Source organism: Felis catus, chromosome B3, assembly GCF_018350175.1.
Source record: "Felis catus isolate Fca126 chromosome B3, F.catus_Fca126_mat1.0, whole genome shotgun sequence".
NCBI lineage: Eukaryota > Metazoa > Chordata > Mammalia > Carnivora > Felidae > Felis > Felis catus.
In genome coordinates, this window is record NC_058373.1 from 21,453,022 (window position 1) to 21,476,967 (window position 23,946).

Sequence of the window (23,946 nt, forward strand, 5' to 3'; positions counted from 1 at the left end):
TACCATATTAATGTGTAGGAAAACTATGTATCTTAAAGCAAAAAACATTTCCTGTAAGAAACTAATTGCAAAGGAAAGACCAAATGAAATCTGACAAAGCCACACCCAAGGCTTGGTCTCAGGTTCTAACCACAACCACAGCATCTCTAGGTACTAACAGGATGTCAGTACTAACCATCTTTCCAATCATCATCACATAAGGCCCCAGATACTTGTTGACACCAAAGATGTCCAGGACACGGATGTACCAGAAGATGATATCCACACAGTAGATCACTCGACCATAGCCCATGTATGGCTGCTTTTGTAGGCGAAGGATTGCTCCAATCATGAACATGGAAATGGCCACAAGATCCGTGATGTTCCAGTACTCTTGAAGCCAAACTTTTATTTTCTGGCTGAGTTTTCCTGGTTCTGACATGAGGATCTGAAAACAAAGAACAATGAACAAGGAATGCTGTGTTGGAAGCCGCATCTCAGAATCTTGGAAAGATAGGACTGGTGGAACATTCCAGGGCATCTGGTTCCATTTCCTGGTGAAGACCTCTACACACTAATCTTCTCAGGCATTGAAAGATATCTCGAAAGGGAAATTCCATGGAATCCTCTATATTCCTAGATGCAGTGTTTCACAAACTCTCAGGAAATGCCTTCTAAATTATGTTCTTCTGGCTGTAATTAAAACAGCTGCCTCTTGATTTCTTTTTAATACTCTGGATATGTGCCCATCAGCCCACGTTCCTGAGTTAGTCCAGGAGGAAAAGTCTAGAGGGGAGACACACCCGTGTGGGCTCACAAAAGGGTAATCCACCTGGTGGAGATGGCAGAATCGGGCTAGGAGATGTTTTCCACAATTCCTTTGCAATGTAGATAGGAGAAGTCGGGAGGAAATTAAATGATCTTCCTGCTTAAGATATTACCCTTTAAAAATCACCACTGATTAAAAAATCACTATTTCTTCAGAGTAAAACTGAAAATATTGAAAAACCAGCCTGCACAGGTGCACACACAGTGAGCCCCGTGGACCCTGCAGTGGGAGGCGGGGTGCTGTGCCATGTGGTACCCCTTTAGTTATGGAGACTGGGTAGGTCCTGGGGACCCCATGAGTGGGATGAGGTGTTGGCTATTTTTTGGCCAACACAGAAGGGATTCACTAATTTAACAACTCATCCATACTGGCTGAGGGCTACCCTCTTTCTGTATCTGGAGGAAATCTTAGCATATGGCTGATACTCAGCAAAATCATGGTGGCACTAAGGGATGGTATTGCAGGCCACTTGGGAAACCACCTGGGGACCCCATGAGTGGGATGAGGTGTTGGCTATTTTTAGATTATTTAAATTAGAAGGGATTCACTAATTTAACAGCTCATCCATACTGGCTGAGGGCTATCCTCTTTCTGTAACTGGAGGAAATCCTAGCACATGGCTGATACTCAGCAAAATCATGGTGGCACTAAGGGATGGTATTGCAGGCCACTTGAGAAATCCCACTTGTAACATCTTCAGAGTTTGATGAAGCCCAACTAGAAAAGAAAGCGCAGTAGCAAAGGAGATGGGCTGTAAAATGTTGGATTTGGCACTTTTTTCTTTCTCAGGCTCTTGTTAGACTGACAGCATCAAACTCTCTCTGTTGGGGTGAAGTTGCCAGTAATATTTTTTTCAGTGAGAAAGGGTTAGTAATAATTGCAAAACAATAGTACTGGTTTTATGTCAGGTGGAAAAAGAATGTGAATCCTTCTTTGTGCTTTTTCAGTTCAAATTCATATTTTCTTGGATATCAGCTTTCCCTTTACAAGCTAATGTAGTGAATTAAAACTTGTGGATGATGTTAGAAAATTACCTGGCCCTATTTCCCCTCCTGAGAGCCCTTCCTTAATAAGAAGGAAGAATCCCCATTGGAGGTGGTAGAGGGAGCCCGGGCATGATTCTGAGTCCTAAATTATAGGAAAAATGTCATCTTGTGTCTCTCTCTGTTTCTAGGTTCAGTTCCCAGAAAACATCAGTTGTGGAAATTGGTTTATCTCAAGTATCTGGCAGCATTTACTGTTGCTTTTATAGGCACTGAGACTATGTTTTTTGCTACTAAACATTTATTTTGCCTTGTGTTTTGATTTGCAAATTCGGATTCAGTTGGAAGCAGAAGACATAGAAATCTTAAGCAAAAGAATAGAATACATTTGGGATTGTGATACCTCAAGAGAGGAAAAAGGTCCCATGGCACTTGTGATTTTCATGAAGTGCTTTTGCAATAAGAAGCTATATCGGAATTAAAGTCAGTGGTTAGTGGGGCTGGGACGGGCCTTTGGAGTAATCACCTCTCGTATTTTCTCTAATGCCAGGCTCACGATGTAGGAGATGACAATCCACTCCTGGAGACAAGGCCAGCGGTCCATCCGCACCAGGATGACATAGTTGAATAGCAGGAGGTAACCCAAGTATGATATCTGAAGGGCAGAACAACAGTTAGCTGTGTTTGGGGAGATAACACATGCTGGAAACACACTTTGAAATCCTGTTTTCAGGTTGACAGTTCTTCAAGAACAAATTTTCGTTTCCAGCTGGACTGACTCACCTAGAGGAACTTTCTGTTCACATCACCAGTGCAGATAAACTTTGAGGCAGGTCGGGAGGCATTTTACACTTTAGGATCGTATGGGCACTGGCATTTCATCTTCTAAATTAAGATGTATTTGTGGCTACTATCACCCTCATGGGGGAATTACGGAGCTGCTCAAAATTATGAGAAACAGGAAAATTTTAATATTTCACTCATGTGACTTCTACATTCCTGGAAGTTGGAAAATGTTACTTTCTCTCCCTGCCTTGCAAATTTCCCTCTTGAATCTTTTCACAGTTAGTGGATGTGGGAGGTTAGAAGGGAGCGGGTGAGAGCTGTCTGCCCTGATGCACAGAGCTGCCTCGAGTCCCCACAATTAGGGCTCACATATCTGTGGTTTGCTGTGGCCACGGCAAGTTTCCTATCTTTGTGGCAAGAAAATATGCCGAGTTTGGAGGTATATGAGAGTGAGGTATCAGGTGGGAAGGAGGTGGTCTGAGGTTGATTCACTGTGGAGCTGATGAATCTTCACCTCTGGAGCCTCATTGGCACAGGCCTCTTCAGGAGTTATGGGGGTAAGGGGGGAGTGTTCTAGCAATTGTGCATCTGTGATTCGGCAGTTTTTATTTTTTAAGATTCACCCCCACCCCTCCCAATTGCATAAGCTTTACCAGTAATACAGTAAAATCCCTCGAATCCATGATTTATTCCTTGCAGAGGAATCAGAATTCTCCAAATTGGGCCATGTCAGAATCCCCTGGGAAGCTATAAAACATGTCACACCCTCCCACCGGGCCAGAGCTAGCAGTCCGAGGGGCAGGGTGACACTGGGGGTCTTCTACATAGGGTGTGGCCCCACCCTATGCTGAACTCTCTTGAAGTCCAGGCCAGTGCTCAGCTGGTTCTTACCAGAGCAGATGGGCAGCAGTGGCTCTGCCACCACACCAGGTGTGGCTACCAAAAGCTTGGGTGTCCAGGTGCATAGTTGATCTGGATCCACATGCAGCCTTCCTCTTGCCCACTGCTTACCCCCCTGCCAATTGCCTCATTCATAGCTTTGGACCCAGCTCCTCACCTCCCATCGCCTGTCCCTGCCTAGTCTCAAATGGAGCCACAGTGCCAGGGCCTGCCTGGCAGAAGCTGAAGCTTGGTGCTTGGGGTTTCATGAGTAGTCTTGTCCCAACCTCCCCAGACTGCAAGGTTGTGGGAGCCTTTGTGTGCCTCCTGGGACCTCCCACAGCTGGGAGCCTTCCCATCTGCCCATCTGCAGATGTCCCAGCATGAATGTGTAAGACTGAGTCTTCTCTGGTTATAGATGGCCACACTATTGGAGATGCCAAGACAGTGGCCACCAAAGGCAGCTGGAGGAGAGTGTGAAGCCAGACTGTGGTCAATTTGGTGTGCATTTCAGAGTGTAGAGGCCTTGATTTTTTCCCCTGGTCTAGGAGTTTATGACCTGGGTTCAACCACATTCCTTTAGTGGCCCCTCTAGTTTTATGAAAAAAATGGTTAACTGTGAGTTTGCTCTTTAAATCACCAATCATCTGTGTCCGTTTAAAAATAAAGCTATAGTTCCCTAAGTTTGTATTACTGAGAGCATTAAAAAAAATCCTTCATCTTAAGCAAATAAGACTATTTTGCATTATGAAATGGTGTATTTGGGGCTAGGATGGCCATATTCCTACATGCATGTAAAATATAGAACAAGATATCCAGATACAATTTTAGGTGAAGATCTGAATTAGTCCCAGTTTTGTTTTCATAATTCATTTTAATTTGGTGAATTTTAAAACATTTTTAAAAGCCTTTGACATGTTTCTTGATTCTAACAATCCTGCATATTCAAAACATGTTAGATGGCCAATGCGAAGGAGGAAGCCTTACTGTGTAAAACCAGAACTTGACAATGGGAGCGTTATAGAATTCACAGATCTTTGTTCCAATGGGAATGCTTCTTTGCTTTTTGTGCTCATTCTCCTCATCGCCCTTTCTTGAACCAGCATCTGCATTGGCATCCTGGAAAACAGAGAACAGCACACAGCAAGCAGGTTGCTAAATGGGAAATACACAGTATTTAACAGATATTTTTTTAAAAAATAAAGAAGTATACAAATTTCCCCAATTACTATGGTTTCTAAATTCATGGTAAGAGAAATCTCAACAATTTTGAGAATGAAAGTCTATTGATACTGTTATGGTCAAGGGTATCACTGACCACATTTTCCTCTTCTTTTTCTTTGCCATCTTCATTTTCCTTGGATGTCTGATATGAGAAGTCATCATATGTGCGAAATTCCAAAAACAAGATGGTAGGGGGAAGAAGAATCCCCATTATAACCTATATAGGATGATAAAAAAGATTTTTTTTTAATTTTTAGATTTCTAAGCTATGGCAATTCTAGAAAATTTTCCTAGTATATATAAAAATTTTAAATTATGACCTTCAGCACCACTCAACAAATTGATTTGTCCTAAAACAGGTTTATCTCTGCTCTGATGTTCTGTGGCTTATTCTGTTTGATACACTGAATAAGAGTTGGTAGAGTTGCAACTGAAAACTGTAAGTACTTTCATCACATTATTTTAGATAGACAGCAAGCAGTATTGTGTGGAATTGTGTCTTAAAAGCAAAGAGCTTATATTGAGTTTCAAAGTGGGTAAATCTTTAAATTAAAATATAATAAATGAGAACAAATAAACAAAATATAGTAATACTGATAGTGAAGTAGATAAAAAATATTTTATGTAGAAATAACTGATGTGTATCTCCAATATTATTTTTAAATAATAAAAATTATTATAATAGTATATTATCATTATATTATTAAATAAAAGTATTATATGATTAAATAATAAAATATTATAGTATATCATTAAACAATTAACTATTATAATATTGTAATATTAAACAATAACTATTATTTATATTTATAAATTATATATTTATTAAATATATATTTATATATGAATATTAATGTTATATTAAATAATACATTTTTTAATTTAAAAAAAATGTTTATTTTAGAGAGAGAGAGAGACTGAGAGTGAGAGAGAGAGGGAGACACAGAATCTGAAGCAGGCTCCAGGCTCTGAGCCTGTCAGCACAGAGCCCAATGTGGGTCTCAAACTCATTAACCACGAGATCATGACCTCAGCTGAAGTTGAACACTTAACCAACTGAGCCACCCAGGTGCCCCCTCAGTGATACATTGTTAAGGATACCACAAAAGGGCTACTTCTACCGTACATTAAAAGTTATATTACAAAGGGGCGCCTGGGTGGCGCAGTTGGTTAAGCGTCCGACTTCAGCCAGGTCACGATCTCGCGGTCCGTGAGTTCGAGCCCCGCATCAGGCTCTGGGCTGATGGCTCGGAGCCTGGAGCCTGTTTCCGATTCTGTGTCTCCCTCTCTCTCTGCCCCTCCCCCGTTCATGCTCTGTCTCTCTCTGTCCCAAAATAAATAAAAAACGTTGGAAAAAAAAAAGTTATCTTACAAAAAATCAGTAATTAAGATAGTAGGGTGTAGGTGCATGAATAGACCAAACAAAGAAATAGAATAGAACGTCTCTTTTGGCCAGTGGAAGCCTCTTCGAGTGGGCTCCTCTGTCCCCTGTTCTTACCCTACTGACCTTTGATAGCTTTTTGCCATCTGATATGTCAAGATGTTCTAGGCTTATCTTGGAATTTTCTTGCTCCAGATCTGGAACGAATCATTTCTCCAAGAAGTTCTGGCCCCAGTTAGTGGGAAATGGTATTGCAAGACCACAATCTGGGCATTGGAGATGTTCATTGCTTTTCAGTAGGTCATTGTGTCCAGGCTTTTCATTGTTCAGAGATGGAATGAGTTTGTACTGATGCTTCCATTTAAACACTATAGGCTTTTCATTTACCCCTTTCTAGACCATAGCTGTGTTTCCTTTTGCTACACACTGAATCCTAGTTCTAAAGGACAGACATGATAGAATTAAAATACCCCTCGTTATTCAGTTGCTTTATAGTTTGTTTCAGAATAACAATGTTAATACTACTGCTATTGATTATGATTACTGAAGAGTTACTTTTTTTTTTTGCATAGGTGTTTCAATTCTCTCTTTTTTAAAAAGGCTGTGTTATATCTATATTATCAGAACACATAGCCATTGCATACTATACTCTCTCCCTCTTAACCCTCCCCTAGTCTCAGCACTATATGTAAATATATATCTGAGGCTTACCATTAGTCCTTATACTGATGCCTCTTTGGTTACTGTGGTTCTTGGAAGCTCATTACCTAATAGAGTCTTTAGAAAGGGCTCATAAGAACAATATTTCCTGGGGTCCTTACCTGTTGGTAATGGTTTGTGTATACCTTTTATATTTAACAGTCACTTTTGTTGGATATAAAATCCTGGTCTGTCATTTTCCTTCTGGGAGTATCTTTATATGACGCACTCCAATTTTTTCTCTGACACAAGTGGTTGCTGCTGGAAGTCTGATTATAATCTAATTTTCTTTCCCTTATAAGTAACTTTCACTTTGGTTGTTGTTGTGTTTGCCTGGATGCCCAGGGAGTTTTTTCTTTTTCATTAAGATCCAGTTTTTAAAAATGTGTGTTGATGTTGGTTGTTCTGGGTTGATATATGTGTCTAGAAAGTGTTTTTTTTCAATATGTAATTTCATATCATTTGTCTTCAAGAAGTATTTTTTTTTCATCTGAGATCTGCTTTTTTTTTTATTTTTATTTTTTTGACTTTTTTTTTTTATATATGAAATTTATTGACAAATTGGTTTCCATACAACACCCAGTGCTCATCCCAAAAGGTGCCCTCCTCAATACCCATCACCCACCTTCTCCTCCCTCCCACCCCCCATCAACCCTCAGTTTGTTCTCAGTTTTTAAGAGTCTCTTATGCTTTGGCTCTCTCCCCCTCTAACCTCTTTTTTTTTCCTTCCCCTCCCCCATGGGTTCCTGTTAAGTTTCTCAGGATCCACATAAGAGTGAAACCATATGGTATCTGTCTTTCTCTGTATGGCTTATTTCACTTAGCATCACACTCTCCAGTTCCATCCACGTTGCTACAAAAGGCCATATTTCATTTTTTCTCATTGCCACGTAGTACTCCATTGTGTATATAAACCACAATTTCTTTATCAATTCATCAGTTGATGGACATTTAGACTCTTTCCATAATTTGGCTATTGTTGAGAGTGCTGCTATGAACATTGGGGTACAAGTGGCCCTATGCATCAGTACTCCTGTATCCCTTGGATAAATTCCTAGCAGTGCTATTGCTGGGTCATAGGGTAGGTCTATTTTTAATTTTCTGAGGAACCTCCACACTGCTTTCCAGAGCGGCTGCACCAATTTGCATTCCCACCAACAGTGCAAGAGGGTTCCCGTTTCTCCACATCCTCTCCAGCATCTATAGTCTCCTGATTTGTTCATTTTGGCCACTCTGACTGGCGTGAGGTGATACCTGAGTGTGGTTTTGATTTGTATTTCCCTGATAAGGAGCGACGCTGAACATCTTTTCATGTGCCTGTTGGCCATCTGGATGTCTTCTTTAGAGAAGTGTCTATTCATGTTTTCTGCCCATTTCTTCACTGGGTTATTTGTTTTTCGGGTGTGGAGTTTGGTGAGCTCTTTATAGGTTTTGGATACTAGCCCTTTGTCCGATATGTCATTTGCGAATATCTTTTCCCATTCCGTTGGTTGCCTTTTAGTTTTGTTGGTTGTTTCCTTTGCTGTGCAGAAGCTTTTTATCTTCATAAGGTCCCAGTAATTCACTTTTGCTTTTAATTCCCTTGCCTTTGGGGATGTGTCGAGTAAGAGATTGCTACGGCTGAGGTCAGAGAGGTCTTTTCCTGCTTTCTCCTCTAAGGTTTTGATGGTTTCCTGTCTCACATTTAGGTCTTTTATCCATTTTGAGTTTATTTTTGTGAATGGTGTGAGAAAGTGGTCTAGTTTCAACCTTCTGCATGTAGCTGTCCAGTTCTCCCAGCACCATTTGTTAAAGAGGCTGTCTTTTTTCCATTGGATGTTCTTTCCTGCTTTGCCAAAGATGAGTTGGTCATACGTTTGTGGGTCTAGTTCTGGGGTTTCTATTCTATTCCATTGGTCTATGTGTCTGTTTCTGTGCCAATACCATGCTGTCTTGATGATGACAGCTTTGTAGTAGAGGCTAAAGTCTGGGATTGTGATGCCTCCTGCTTTGGTCTTCTTCTTCAAAATTCCTTTGGCTATTCGGGGCCTTTTGTGGTTCCATATGAATTTTAGGATTGCTTGTTCTAGTTTCGAGAAGAATGCTGGTGCAATTTTGATTGGGATTGCACTGAATGTGTAGATAGCTTTGGGTAGTATTGACATTTTGACAATATTTATTTTTCCAATCCATGAGCAGGGAATGTCTTTCCATTTCTTTAAATCTTCTTCAATTTCCTTCATAAGCTTTCTATAGTTTTCAGCATACAGATCCTTTACATCTTTGGTTAGATTTATTCCTAGGTTTTTTATGCTTCTTGGTGCAATTGTGAATGGGATCAGTTTCTTTATTTGTCTTTCTGTTGCTTCCTTGTTAGTGTATAAGAATGCAACTGATTTCTGTACATTGATTTTGTATCCTGCAACTTTGCTGAATTCATGTATCAGTTCTAGTAGACTTTTGGTGGAGTCTATCGGATTTTCCATGTATAATATCATGTCATCTGCAAAAAGCGAAAGCTTGACTTCGTCTTTGCCAATTTTGATGCCTTTGATTTCCTTTTGTTGTCTGATTGCTGATGCTAGAACTTCCAGCACTATGTTAAACAGCAGCGGTGAGAGTGGGCATCCTTGTCGTGTTCCTGATCTCAGGGAAAAAGCTCTCAGTTTTTCCCCGTTGAGGATGATGTTAGCTGTGGGCTTTTCATAAATGGCTTTTATGATGTTTAAGTTAAGTTCCTTCTATCCCAACTTTCTCAAGGGTTTTTATTAAGAAAGGGTGCTGGATTTTGTCAAAGGCCTTTTCTGCATCGATTGACAGGATCATATGGTTCTTCTCTTTTTTTTTGTTAATGTGATGTATCACATTGATTGATTTGCGAATGTTGAACCAGCCCTGCATCCCAGGAATGAATCCCACTTGATCATGGTGAATAATTCTTTTTATATGCCATTGAATTCGATTTGCTAGTATCTTATTGAGAATTTTTGCATCCATATTCATCAGGGATATTGGCCTGTAGTTCTCTTTTTTGACTGGGTCTCTGTCTGGTTTAGGAATCAAAGTAATACTGGCTTCATAGAATGAGTCTGGAAGTTTTCCTTCCCTTTCTATTTCTTGGAATAGCTTGAGAAGGATAGGTATTATCTCTGCTTTAAACGTCTGGTAGAACTCCCCTGGGAAGCCATCTGGTCCTGGACTCTTATTTGTTGGGAGATTTTTGATAACCGATTCAATTTCTTCGCTGGTTATGGGTCTGTTCAAGCTTTCTATTTCCTCCTGATTGAGTTTTGGAAGAGTGTGGGTGTTCAGGAATTTGTCCATTTCTTCCAGGTTGTCCAATTTGTTGGCATATAATTTTTCATAGTATTCCCTGATAATTGTTTGTATCTCTGAGGGATTGGTTGTAATAATTCCATTTTCATTCATGATTTTATCTATTTGGGTCATTTCCCTTTTCTTTTTGAGAAGCCTGGCTAGAGGCTTGTCAATTTTGTTTATTTTTTCAAAAAACCAACTCTTGGTTTCGTTGATCTGCTCTACAGTTTTTTTAGATTCTATATTGTTTATTTCTGCTCTGATCTTTATTATTTCTCTTCTTCTGCTGGGTTTAGGCTGCCTTTGCTGTTCTGCTTCTAGTTCCTTTAGGTGTGCTGTTAGATTTTGTATTTGGGATTTTTCTTGTTTCTTGAGATAGGCCTGGATTGCAATGTATTTTCCTCTCAGGACTGCCTTCGCTGCGTCCCAAAGCGTTTGGATTGTTGTATTTTCAGTTTCGTTTGTTTCCATATATTTTTTAATTTCTTCTCTAATTGCCTGGTTGACCCACTCATTCGTTAGTAGGGTGTTCTTTAACCTCCATGCCTTTGGGGGTTTTCCAGACTTTTTCCTGTGGTTGATTTCAAGCTTCATAGCATTGTGGTCTGAAAGTATGCATGGTATAATTTCAATTCTTGTAAACTTATGAAGGGCTGTTTTGTGACCCAGTATATGATCTATCTTGGAGAATGTTCCATGTGCACTCGAGAAGAAAGTATATTCTGTTGCTTTGGGATGCAGCGTTCTAAATATATCTGTCAAGTCCATCTGATCCAATGTCTCATTCAGGGCCCTTGTTTCTTTATTGACCGTGTGTCTAGATGATCTGTCCATTTCTGTAAGTGGGGTGTTAAAGTCCCCTGCAATTACCACATTCTTATCAATAAGGTTGCTTATGTTTATGAGTAATTGTTTTATATATTTGGGGGCTCCGGTATTCGGTGCATAGACATTTATAATTGTTAGCTCTTCCTGATGGATAGACCCTGTAACTATTATATAATGTCCTTCTTCATCTCTTGTTACAGCCTTTAATTTAAAGTCTAGTTTGTCTGATATAAGTATGGCTACTCCAGCTTTCTTTTGGCTTCCAGTCGCATGATAAATGGTTCTCCATCCCCTCACTCTCAATCTAAAGGTGTCCTCAGGTCTAAAATGAGTCTCTTGTAGACAGCAAATAGATGGGTCTTGTTTTTTTATCCATTCTGATACCCTATGTCTTTTGGTTGGTGCATTTAATCCATTTACATTCAGTGTTATTATAGAAAGATACGGGTTGAGAGTCATTGTGATGTCTGTATGTTTTATGCTTGTAGTGATGTCTCTGGGACTTTGTCTCACAGGGTCCCCCTTAGGATCTCTTGTAGGGCTGGTTTAGTGGTGACAAATTCCTTCAGTTTTTGTTTGTTTGGGAAAACCTTTATCTCTCCTTCTATTCTAAATGACAGACTTGCTGGGTAAAGGATTCTCGGCTGCATATTTTTTCTGTCTAGCACCCTGAAAATCTCGTGCCAATTCTTTCTGGCCTGCCAAGTTTCAAAAGAGAGATCAGTCACGAGTCTTATAGGTCTCCCTTTATATGTGAGGGCACGTTTACCCCTTGCTGCTTTCAGAATTTTCTCTTTATCCTTGTATTTTGCCAGTTTCACTATGATATGTCGTGCAGAAGATCGATTCAAGTTACGTCTGAAGGGAGTTCTCTGTGCCTCTTGGATTTCAATGCCTTTTTCCTTCCCCAGTTCAGGGAAGTTCTCAGCTATTATTTCTTCAAGTACCCCTTCAGCACCTTTCCCTCTCTCTTCCTCCTCTGGGATACCAATTATGCGTATATTATTTCTTTTTAGTGTATCACTTAGTTCTCTAATTTTCCCCTCATACTCCTGGATTTTTTTATCTCTCTTTTTCTCAGCTTCCTCTTTTTCCATAACTTTATCCTGTAGTTCACCTATTCTCTCCTCTGCCTCTTCAAGCCGAGCTGTGGTGGTTTCCATTTTGTTATGCATTTCGTTTAAAGCGTTTTTCAGCTCCTCGTGACTGTTCCTTAGTCCCTTGATCTCTGTAGCAAGAGATTCTCTGCTGTCCTGTATACTGTTTTCAAGCCCAGCGATTAATTTTATGACTATTATTCTAAATTCACTTTCTGTTATATTATTTAAATCCTTTTTGATCAGCTCATTAGCTGTTGTTATTTCCTGGAGATTCTTCTGAGGGGAATTCTTCTGCTTGGTCATTTTGGATAGTCCCTGGTGTGGTGAGGACCTGCAGGGCACTTCCCCTGTGCTGTGGTGTATAACTGGAGTTGGTGGGCGGGGCCGCAGTCAGACCTGATGTCTGCCCCCAGCCCACCGCTGGGGCCACAGTCAGACTGGTGTGTGCCTTCTCTTCCCCTCTCCTAGGGGCGGGATTCACAGTGGGGTGGTGTGGCCCGTCTGGGCTACTTGCACACTGCCAGGCTTGTGATGCTGGGGATCTGGCGAATTAGCTGGGGTGGGTAGGCAAGGTGCACGGGGGCAGGAGGGGCAGGCTTAGATCGCTTCTCCTTAGGTGATCCTCTTCAGGAGGGGCCCTGTGGCAGCGGGAGGGATTCAGATCCGCTGCCGGAGGTTTGGCTCCGCAGAAGCACAGAGTTGGGTGTTTGCGCGGAGCGAGCAAGTTCCCTGGCAGGAACTGGTTCTCTTTGGGATTTTGGCTGGGGGATGGGCGGGGGAGATGGCGCTGGCGAACGCCTTTGTTCCCCACCAAGCTGAGCTCTGTCGTCAGGGGGCTCAGCAGCTCTCCCTCCCTTTGTCCTCCAGCCTTCCCGCTTTCCGAGCAGAGCTGTTAACTTATGACCTCCCAGACGCTAAGTCGCGCTTGTTGTGGGAACACAGTCCGTCAGGCCCCTCCGCTTTTGCCAGCCAGACTCGGGGGCTCTGCTTGGCCGGCGAGCCGCCCCTCCGCCCTGGCTCCCTCCCGCCAGTCCGTGGAGCGCGCACCGCCTCGCCGCCCTTCCCACCCTCTTCCGTGGGCCTCTCGTCTGCGTTTGGCTCCGGCGACTCCGTTCTGCTAATCCTCTGGCGGTTTTCTGGGTTATTTAGGCAGGTGTAGGTGGAATCTAAGTGATCAGCCGGACACGCGGTGAGCCCAGCGTCCTCCTAAGCCGCCATCTTGCCGCTTCCCACAAGCCGAGATAATCACTTTTAACTATTTCTGATTTTAGTTTTTTTAATAACTTCATATTTTTAACAACATGAGTGACGTTTTATATTGCTATTTCTTTGTTAGTTTAAGTACTACCTATTAACATCCTATTTTTTTAATGTTTATTTATTTCTGAGAGAGAGAGAGAGTGCACAAGCAGGGGAGGGGCAGAAAGAGAGGGGGACAGAAGATCTGAAGTGGGTTCCGCACTGACAGCAGAAATCCCAATGCGGGGCTTGAACTTGGGAACTGCAAGATCGTAACTTGAGCCCAAGTTGGATGCTTAACTGACTGAGACACGTAGGTGCCCTGACATCCTATTATTTTAGACAAGACTTGATCTCGTTTCATCTATTCCTCTGCTCCCATTTAATAGCCACATGAATGTTTTCAGTTCCTACAAGGTTATCTTTGTAACTTTATATCATGAACTGAAATCTTTTTCTCTTGTTTCAACAACTTTTGATAGTCTTGATTCCCCACATTATAATATGGGATATTATCCTTCTCACCACCCTCCCTTCCTCTTTCTACCACCCAGTTTTTCCCAGCTGTGCCTTTGATTCTTGTATTTTCTTTTTAAAAAAAATTTTTTAACATTTATTTTTGAGAGAGCGAGACACAGCACAAGCGGGGGAGGGGCAGAGAGAGAGGGGAGACACAGAATCTGAAGCAGGCTCCAGGCTCCAAGCTGTCAGCACAGAGCCCCATGTGGGGTCATAGACTGCGAGATCATGACCTGAACCGAAGTCAGATGCCTAACTGACCGAACCACCCAGGTGCCCCTGTATTTTCTTTTTTAAAAAAATATTTATTTATTCTGAGAGAGAGCGAGTGGGGAAGGGGCAAAGAGAGGGCAAGAGAGAGAATCCCAAGCAGGCTCTGCACTGTCAGCCCAGAGTCTGATGCTGGGCTTGATCCCACAAACCACGAGATCGTGACCTGAACTGAAACCAAGAGTTAGACGCTCAACTGACTGAGCCACCTAGGTAGGTGTCTGCTTTTTGTATTTTATACTTGGTGGCATTTGTATTCTGTTTAAGGAATCATATTCGAGTCTTCAGTGCTTTGTCTATGGGACTATTCCAAAAACTGAAAAACCAATAAAAAGCATTTCCATTTTTATTACTATATAAATATTGTTTATTGTGTGGCCATATGGCAATTTTAATGCAGAATTCTGGTACCACTAAAGGATCATGTTCTTGCTATCAGAGGTCAAATGGTCTTTTTTTACACACTACCAGTTGCTCAAAATCATTCTGAGTTTTAATTTGAATCGTAACTGAGCCTTAACTTTTGTGTGCATTTTTGTTTTACTTGAAATCTGATCCCCCTTCTATGTTCTCGTTAAAGATTTTCTTGTTAAGAAACTGTTCTTGTTTCCTTGACCTTTATCCCTGACACTTGTAGCCTCTTGGTCATTCCATCTATTTATTGGACTCATTTCTGTTCTTCTTGATTCCTTCCTTCTTGGATCTCACTGACTCCTTATACTCATTAAATCTGACAGACTTTTAATCCCACTGCTCAATTTTCATATGAGGGCAAGGCATAACATTCATATTATTAAGAAATGAAATGCCTTCTATTTGCCAGAACCACACTACACAATATAACATAAGATGTCTTTTCTTTACTCTCATGGCAATCCCATGAGATTGGCATAATACTGCTGTGAGGGAGCTGGATTATTTGAAGATTAGAATCGTTTCTTACCTACTAGTTAACAGTACTAAAGAGCAGGGCTAAGATTTGATCACAATACAATTTGTACCGACTACAGCCTTTCAAACCCTACTATAACTTCATATTCTCTTATAAAACCCATATACTGAAATGTTGCCAATTAAAATAATATCACATAATTTCAGGGGCGCCTGGGTGGCTTAGTGGGTTAAGTGTCTGATTTCGGCTCAGGTCATGATCTCACGGTGCGTGAGTTTGAGCCCCACGTTGGGCTCTGTGTTGACAGCTCAGAGCCTGGAGCCTGCTTAAGATTCTGTGTCTCCCTCTCTCTCTGCCCCTCCCCTTCTAATGTTCTCTCTCAAAAATAAAAATAAACATTGGGGCGCCTGGGTGGTGCAGTCGGTTAAGCGTCCAATTTCAGCCAGGTCACGATCTCGCGGTCCGTGAGTTCGAGCCCCGCGTCGGGCTCTGGGTTGATGGCTCAGAGCCTGGAGCCTGTTTCCGATTCTGTGTCTCCCTCTCTCTCTGCCCCTCCCCCGTTCATGCTCTGTCTCTCTCTGTCCCAAAAATAAATAAACGTTGAAAAAAAAATTAAAAAAAAATAAAAATAAAAATAAACATTAAAAATATATGTAATCACACAGTTTCAGAGTTGTAACAGGATCTATAGAAACAGAGTTCAGGTGCCTGATTTAATGGCAGGAAGATGGCCTGTCCTGGGATGTGGTTTTTTAGGGTGAACTCCAATCTCTGTGAGCCAGGCACACCAGTTATGTCTGGCATTAGGCCACCTGGGTTCAGGGCCTGGACCCACACCTCACCAGCTCAGATCCTAGGCAAGTCAACCTTGAAGCTTCAGGTTTTCCATCTGTAAGGCAAGCATCTCCCTCATGGGGCTGTTCAGAGGAATAAATGAAATAATCCACAGGAATGCCTGGCTCTGCAAGGTGCAGAGTAAGAGCTCACACAGGTGTCACTTGTTACCACTATGGCAATAAGCCATACGTACTTTTAGGCCGGGGTTTTTCCTCATTCGCAGCCTTCCCATCCACATGTCTGTCAGCAGCATCTGGCTGCAGGTGTGAGCGATGAAGTCCCGGTGTTTGGCCGCCACTGCCAGCTTGAGGCAGGTGGAGTTGCTCCAGTTCTTCAGCTCATAGGTCAGCAGTTTCATGGCGATCTGCTCATCGTGCTTATAGGACTGGTCTAACAACTCCACGGCAAGCTGGCCGAAGTCTCTGAAGGGAAGGGAGCACAGTCAGAGCTGACGCTGCAGTGGCTACACACACTGTGAGAGAGACATATCCACAGACATATCATGGAGCCCAGAACACAGAATCCTTGATTTCCAATCCTCTGCATACCCCAGAAGCTCCCAGGGTATGTTGCCAGGTGGGAATGGCTGGGGCCGGGGCTCTGTGCTCAGTTGTGTTGGGGGGCTGACTGCTCTTGCTGCAAATGGAGTTTAGATTGACCCCAAATGTGCCTCTCAGGCCTCAGGCACTCAGAGACGAGAAGACAAAGTTCTCTTCCCTCAAGTCTTCACAGAACAGGGATGCAGACAGAAAGGACAGCAAAGCTCTATGGCAATAGAGGTCAGAATAAGGACTACCCTTTGTGGAGGGTACAGGAAAGGGGACACCAGGAATACTGGCAGGTCTGGGTAAGGTCCCGTTTCTTCATCTAGGTGCTGGTCATCCTGGTGTGTTCTGTTTGTGAACAGTCATCAAGCCATACATTTGTACATGTGCCTTTCCCTGCCTGTGTGCAATACTTCAATAACACAATGGTCACAAGAAAATTCAACGTTCCTAGGGCTATGATAGAGACGAGTTCTAGTTGTCATGGGGGCCTAGAGCAGTGAGGGCCTAGTGGTTGGAGGTGGAGGAGGGGGAAGTAATGGGAGCCAAGTTGGGGGAGAGGAGGAGAGGATGGCGAGTTGAATTATAAACATAAACTTTATTCCATTTTCTACATGGCCCTCATTCAAACATTCAATGACTGTTGTAAACATTCCCTGTACCTTCAACATTTTTCATGGAATGTGGTTAAGATGAAGTCCCAGAGTGATTGCCCCTCTCTGTTTTTGTTTCTTTATTTTCTGTAAGATTTTATTCCAGTTATGAGCTGAGGGATGTAGATAGGAGGAATTCTCTGTGGAGGAATGGCCTTGTCTGTTCCCTGAAGAGGAATGCTCTCTGGCCTCAGGTCCCACAGGCTGTGAGGTGACACATTACCATGACAGTCCTCCAAGAAGCAGAGGGATGGTATTTACCAACCCACTGAGATGGGAACATCTCCCATTTTTTAGATAGGCTTGAATTCCCAATGTTTAGAAGTCAACTAGTGACTTTAGAAATCATTGAGTCCAAAATAAAAGCAGTGTGCTTCAGAAAACAAAGATGCTGGATGTTGGCAGAGTTGCTTGGTTACGCCCCAAGCTCATGAGTCTATAAAGTTGTGCTGGGACTTCTGGTTTTTAGTTCTGCATGGTAGGGGCTTGGAAGTCACCATTCTGTGCTAACATTAAGCACAAAGTGAGACAAACTGAAAATCAACAACTCTTCTAAATTCATCAGAGAATTGAGGTCACAGGGCAAACTGCTGCTCCCATAACTGTAGAGATAGACCAGCAGATATAGAGACTCATGACATACCAGAGAAGAAACCTCTGGAACCAGAGCTGGGGCAGGAAAACTCAAACTGTAACTGATAAATTGTTGGAGGCTCTGTGAGGACAAGTCTGAGACTTAATAACTCCAGGGGAGGGGCCCAGTCTTAGGGAAGTGTGCTCACGTTTTTGTGAGTTTTACCTCCAAGAGCTCCACCAAGTTCTCACAGAGATGAGAGAGAAATCCCCTCATGCTGCCAGCACAGGGAGGGGAAAAGGAACCATTCTGAAATATGTTGGCGTACTCTGGTCTCCTTAACTAGGCCTGCCTGAAGGAGGAAAGAGTTAGCCAGAGCCTACCCTATTGGGGTATTATTAGAGCCTAATGGCCTGTGGGAAGGGAGGTGCCCAACTGCAGGTCCCTCAGTCTGTCCTGTCCCATCTAAGTTGGAGAAAAACTGAGAAGCACTTGGAAAGTATAAATAAACAAAACAATGACAGTCTAGAAATACCACAGAGAGAAGAAAAAATATGAAATGATAGACCAAATGATTTATGAACAAGCTTTAAGGATAATTGTACTTGGGGTGCCTGGGTGGCTCAGTTGGTTAAGCATCTGACGTCAGCTCAGGTCATGATCTTGTGGTTCATGGGTTTGAGCCCCTTGTCAGGCTCTGGCTGGCAGCTCAGAGCCTGGAGACTGCTTCGGATTCTGTGTCTCTCCCTCTCTTTGTCCCTCCCCCACTTGCGCTCTATCTCTCTCTCTCTCAAAAATAAACATTAAAAAAAAATGAAAAAAAAAAAGATAATTGTACCCAAGTGAAAAATACATTTGCCAACCCTCCCCCAAAGGGACAAGTACTCAGGACAATAGTTTTTCCTGGTTCTTAAATTCCCTTCAGACACTAACTTTGAATTGTTGTCCAAATCCTGGGAGATGTCATCTACCAGCTCGCTCTCAGAGGACTCGTGGGCCATGGACTTGTAGAGCTTACAGGCCACCAGGGCCTTGGCCATGCTCTCCTCGCCTCGCTGCCAGAGGAAGACCGCCATTTTCTGGCGTTTCATCAGCACGGCCCACACCATCAGCTCGTGGAAGGGGTACTGGAACCGACTCACAGCAGGGTCATCCACATCAATGTCGATCTCTTCCTCCTTCTTCTTCTTTTTCTTTTTCTTCCCTTTGGCTGGAGGCTCATCATCCTGAGGGGAGACAAGCACATTTTTCCTGGTTCTGCCTTAAGTGTGCAACAACGGATTTCAAGATTACTGGAAAAAGGAAAACCCCTTTGTCTGTGGTAATAAAGAGATTTCATAAGTACATCTGTGGTTCTCACTCAGTATATTAATTCTTCTGAAAAGATGTGCAGTGGTGCCAGGGTGACTTAGTTGGTTAAGCATCTGACTCTTGATTTCAGCTCAGGTCATGATCTCACAGTTCATGGGTTCGAGGCCCACATCAGGCTCTGTGCTGACAGCAAGGAGCCTGCTTGGGATTCTCTCTCTCCCTCTCTCTCTGCCCCTCCCTAGATCTCTCTCTCTTAAAATAAATAAATAAACATTAAAAAAAATTTAAATGAAAATTAATTAAATTAAAAATTAAAATTAGGGGCGCCTGGGTGGCGCAGTCGGTTAAGCGTCCGACTTCAGCCAGGTCACGATCTCGCGGTCCGTGAGTTCGAGCCCCGCGTCAGGCTCTGGGCTGATGGCTCGGAGCCTGGAGCCTGTTTCCGATTCTGTGTCTCCCTCTCTCTCTGCCCCTCCCCCATTCGTGCTCTGTCTCTCTCTGTCCCAAAAATAAATAAACGTTGAAAAAAAAATTTAAAAAAAAAATTAAAATTAAATTACCTAATTGTCAAGTTTGATCTGACAGCTAAATGTTAAGAACTGTTTCCAATAAACTGAGAATACACGTTTATTTCAGCACTCATAGATCATTAACAAAACTCCACCAGACATTATTCCCCAATTCCTTTGAGATTTTCTATTTCAACAGATTTCAGGTATCAGAAATCATGTAGTCTACATATCAAGGAATAAAACTAGAAATAAACAACAGTAGGATAACAACAACAAAGACTGCATCTGTAAAAATTTAAATATACTTATGGATTTTAAATGCTGTTGGATTAAAGAGGAAATTATAAATGATTAGAAATAAATGGTAATCAAGTTTCTATTTACTCAAACCTTGAGATACCATGCAAACAATGTGCAGAGAAAAATTTATACCTTTCATGCATTTTTTAGAATAAAGGGAAGATTGAAAATGAGTGAACTTCACTTTCAAATGGAGTTAATAGAACAAAACAGTACTCTATAGAAAGTATATGGAAGGAATGAATAAAAATGAAGCAGATATTAATAAGAACAAAAGCAGAAAAAAGAAAGTTGCTTGATAAAGCAAAAAGATCAAATATGTAGGTCAGTTTGGTTAAGAAAAAAAGAAAGAAGATATAAATTAAAAAAAAAATCAGGGGTTCCTGTGTGGCTTAGTCGGTTAGGCATCCAACTTCAGCTTAGGTCATGATCTCACTGCACGTGAGTTCAAGCCCCATGTTGGGCTCTGTACTGACAGCTAGGAGCCTGGAGCTTGTTTCAGATTCTGTCTCCATTTCTCTGCCCCATCCGTGCTCACACTCTGTCTCTCTCTCAAATATAAATAATAAAACACAAAGTTTTTTTAAAAATAAAAAATAATAAAAAAATTAAAAAAATAAAAATGCTATTATACTGTTTTCCTTCTTTGACTTCTTGATGTGACGTAATATACTAAAAAATTCACTAACATTAAATTATACTTGCATTCTTAGAAGATTTTAATGACTTGTTTAGAATTTTTTAAATATGCCACTGAATTTCTTGAGCTATTATTTATGATTGTGTGGGGCTCTTTTATTTGTTTACTCTCTGTTTCCTTTTGAAATTATGGTTTTGCTAACTCTATAAAATGAATTAAGTAGTTTTTAACCTTTTTTGGGGGAATATCTATTATCCTATTTTATGATTTGACTACACCATCTAAATAAATGTTGGTGTGTAGGGTGGTGGATTGATCCATTGAAAAAAACCCCTCAATTTTATTTTAAACAAATGCAACACAAACAAGCCTATATATATTTGAGAAAGATATAAAATCGATGAAAACAAATCTTACTTACTTCCATTCCTAGAAGTTTAAGAGCTTTAGGCTGCATAATAGAAGAGGAAAATTTAATCAGATAACTAATATTAGTAGCAGTAACGTTAGTAGTACGTTAGCAGTGTGGTTAGAAGGGGCATAATCCTAGGTTAAAAAGTACTTTGTATCATTAACAATTAAGAATAATACTCAAGGAAAAGAAACGCTTTAGTATGGAAACTGCTTCTGACAGCCAAAGTCAGTTAAGGAGAAAGATGTGCAGACAATACATGACCCTTATTCCAGGTAGAACCAGAGAATTTCACTAATAGAAATGCAGACATAGAGCTTAAAAGCTCTACATGGGGGGCGGCAGGGCGAGGCAAGAGGAGGGCTTCATGGAAGATATGACATTTGAGTTGGGCTTGTGAATGTGTGGAATTTTGATTAGAGGAAAGACATGGCCAGTAGAGTAGTACAATTTGATTTTGGTGGAGGTTTGTGGTTCCCCCGCCAACCCCCATGACAGCGTGGGACAGCTCTCAGATGGTCAGAGAGCCTTGGATGCTATGATAATGAGCTTGGTGGTGATTTCTCAGGTGGTGGGGAACACTGGAAATATTTGAGCAGGGAGTGCACGGCCATGCCCCTTGCTTTGGAAGATGAAGGTTGCTATAGGGGTAGGATGGATTGGAGAGGGCAGAGACAAGGGGTCCCGGGAAGAAGGCTATTGTAGATAAAGGACAGAGGGCAGATGTAATTGACGGCCCGAGGGCCTGCCTTGCTAAGGGGGTAAAGACTCCAGGTGAAACTGGGGCATCTCTAGGGACTGTGCATACACACACCTGAATTGCTAAAGGAAGAGGGGCAGGTGTGCTTGGGGATGAGGTAATGAACTTGGCTTTGAACAGGCTCTTCTATTGCAAAGGACAGCAAGGGACCACATGTGACTCTAGGAACCACAGAACACCACACGTTCACTTAGTTCTACCCTCTTAGGTCCAAATAAGTTGTTGTAAAGGGTCCGAAAGCTCTTCCGAGTGTAGTTGCAACGGTAAGCCCCGCCCATGAGGTACTCCAGCACAAGACCTATGTCAATGAGGCTGATGTGGTAATCTGGCGGCAGGTTGCCCTGGAAGAAAAGAAGCTGTGTGTCAGGCCCTGCAAGGATGCACTCCATGTGTGGTCTGCATCACACACCCCTGGCTTAAGTGGCCTTCTCTGGCCCAAACTTGGGTGTTGATGTGAGGAATGGGGCATTAAACAATATTCAGTCTATTACCATATGACTGAGGGAGAAAAAGGATAAAGCTTTCCCAGTGAGAAGAATTAGAAAGCCATGAGGCTGCAGGGTAGAGCCCTAGGCTTGTCCATGGGCTGGTTCAAAATGGCCTGCAGTGTGCACGTGCAGATGTAGGGGAGATACGGTGCAGCTGGTGTGGGACCTCCTTTGTGAGAGCAGATGAGCTGTGTTGAGAAGGAGCTTTGATAGCTGCTTGCAGGGGAGCAGCTGGCTTCAGGGGCCTGGAATCCAGATTTCATGGTGAAGGAGGAAGTGGCCCACGTGACCCGAAGGAGGCCTCGTGGGGAGGCAGCAGCAAGACAGAGTATCCCTGGGGCTGGAAATTTCTTGGAGAAAGCTCCACACAGTGCCTTGTGACTTTCTGGGGGACTCCTCACATTTCGGTAAGAACACATGCCCCATCGGAGCTTGGATGGCTCTCTTAGTTAAATGTCCAACTCTTGATTTTGGCTCAAGTCATGATCTCACGGTTCTGGGACTTCAAGCCCCACTTGGGGCTCTGTGCTGACAGTGAGGAGCCTGTTTGGGATACTCTTTCTCCTTCTCTTTCTGCCCCTCTTCTGCTCACTCCCTTTCTCTCTCAAAATAAATAAATAAACTTAAAAAAAAAAGAACATAAGCACTACAAAAGCATCTGGTGTGTGTGGGAGTCAGTGAAGGGGCAGACTGTTGCAACAAAATACAACGGGGTATGTTGAGACCAGTTTGGCCAGTCATTCATATCCTTGGACAGCTGACTCATCTAGGAGGCAGAGATGACCAGTCAATTATAAGGACTTTTTTTTTTTTTTTTTTTTTTTTGCTATGCACCATATGCTGCTTGTTTAATTTCACATGACTGAAGTGATGGTGGGAACCTGGGTTCATTGCATGGAAATTACACATCCCAAATGTCCTCCCTTTATTTATTTAAAAAAAAATTATTTATTTATTTACTTATTTGGAGACAGAGAGTGAGTGGAAGAGGGGCAGAAAGAGAGGGAGAGAGAGAATCCCAAGCAGTCTCCATGTCCAGTGAGAAGACTGATGTGGGGCTCAATCATATGAACTGTGAGATCCTGACCTGAGCCGAAATCAAGAGTTGGATGCTTAACCGACTGAGCCACCCAAGTGCCCTCCAAATGTCCTCCCTTTACATTAGAACTAGCCACACTTACCAAATACTTCACTCGGACATTAATGAGTTTGTTCAGCCCCTATCCTGATCCTTCACCTCATTCAGGACTCCATATGCAGAGATAAAGAGATATATCCCTGCCCTCGGGGAGCTCGATGTTTTGGAGGAAGTGGCAAAGGTACAGACAGTGAGTTTGGCCCTGAACTCTTGAACTCTGCCTGGATGGGAGGGTGGGAGGGTAGGCAATGTCTTCCTGCAGAAGGCACACCCCAGGTAGCTAGGAGCAGGTGGAGAAGAAACTTTGGGGGACAAGAGGAAGGGCACAACACACATGAGCAAGAGAGCCTGGCATGTGTACCCTGTGGTGGGGATGTGAGGGGAGAGAGTAGGGGACGTTGATGGAACTAGGCCCAGTGGAGTATCAGTTTCTTAGAAGGACCTTAAACTTCATGAGACTTTGGAGGATTTTAAGTTGGGGAGTCCTGTGCCTGGGATGATCAGGGGGCGTGGGGCTAGAGGTGGGAAGAGGACTATTGAAGCCCTTTAGGTGAGAAATGGTTGGGTCTGAACTTGGGTAGCTGTGGCTTTTGAATGTTTATATCCTAATCTAAGAATTCCAGGAAATCAGATTCCTTATGGGCTAAGTAAGGGCTCTGGTCCCTCTTGGTTCCTGGATACATTGATCCTGTGCTGATCCAATGAGTGTCTATAGAAGCTGAATTACTATATTATTAGGAGACATTTGTACAAAGGATGGCCAGACTATCTGGGACTCTGACTGAAAACTCTATTCTCTCATTTGAGTTATTTTTTCTTGCTCAGAGTATGAATACATGTTCCACACTTGGCAAGCCAGGGACTGCATCCT

The 23,946-nt window shown here is 42.4% G+C and overlaps 1 protein-coding gene across 12 annotated transcripts in view; it reads right to left on the reverse strand.

The window, feature by feature from the left end:
* The window catches only part of TRPM1 (transient receptor potential cation channel subfamily M member 1), a 143,704-nt gene that overhangs the window by 28,682 nt on the left and 91,076 nt on the right, over nt 1-23,946 (reverse strand). For 9 of the 12 annotated variants that reach the window (XM_019831968.3, XM_019831967.3, XM_019831964.3 and 6 more), the window contains 8 exons: nt 21,650-21,790; nt 20,699-20,728; nt 18,448-18,740; nt 15,936-16,164; nt 4,775-4,897; nt 4,444-4,575; nt 2,318-2,446; nt 176-427 (listed from right to left, as the gene is read on the reverse strand). In XM_019831968.3, coding sequence (XP_019687527.1) covers nt 176-427; nt 2,318-2,446; nt 4,444-4,575; nt 4,775-4,897; nt 15,936-16,164; nt 18,448-18,740; nt 20,699-20,728; nt 21,650-21,790 — 1,329 coding nt within the window. The remainder of the gene's footprint in view (nt 1-175; nt 428-2,317; nt 2,447-4,443; nt 4,576-4,774; nt 4,898-15,935; nt 16,165-18,447; nt 18,741-20,698; nt 20,729-21,649; nt 21,791-23,946) is intronic. The other 3 variants (XM_019831971.3, XM_019831963.3, XM_019831966.3) reach the window with 2 other exon arrangements.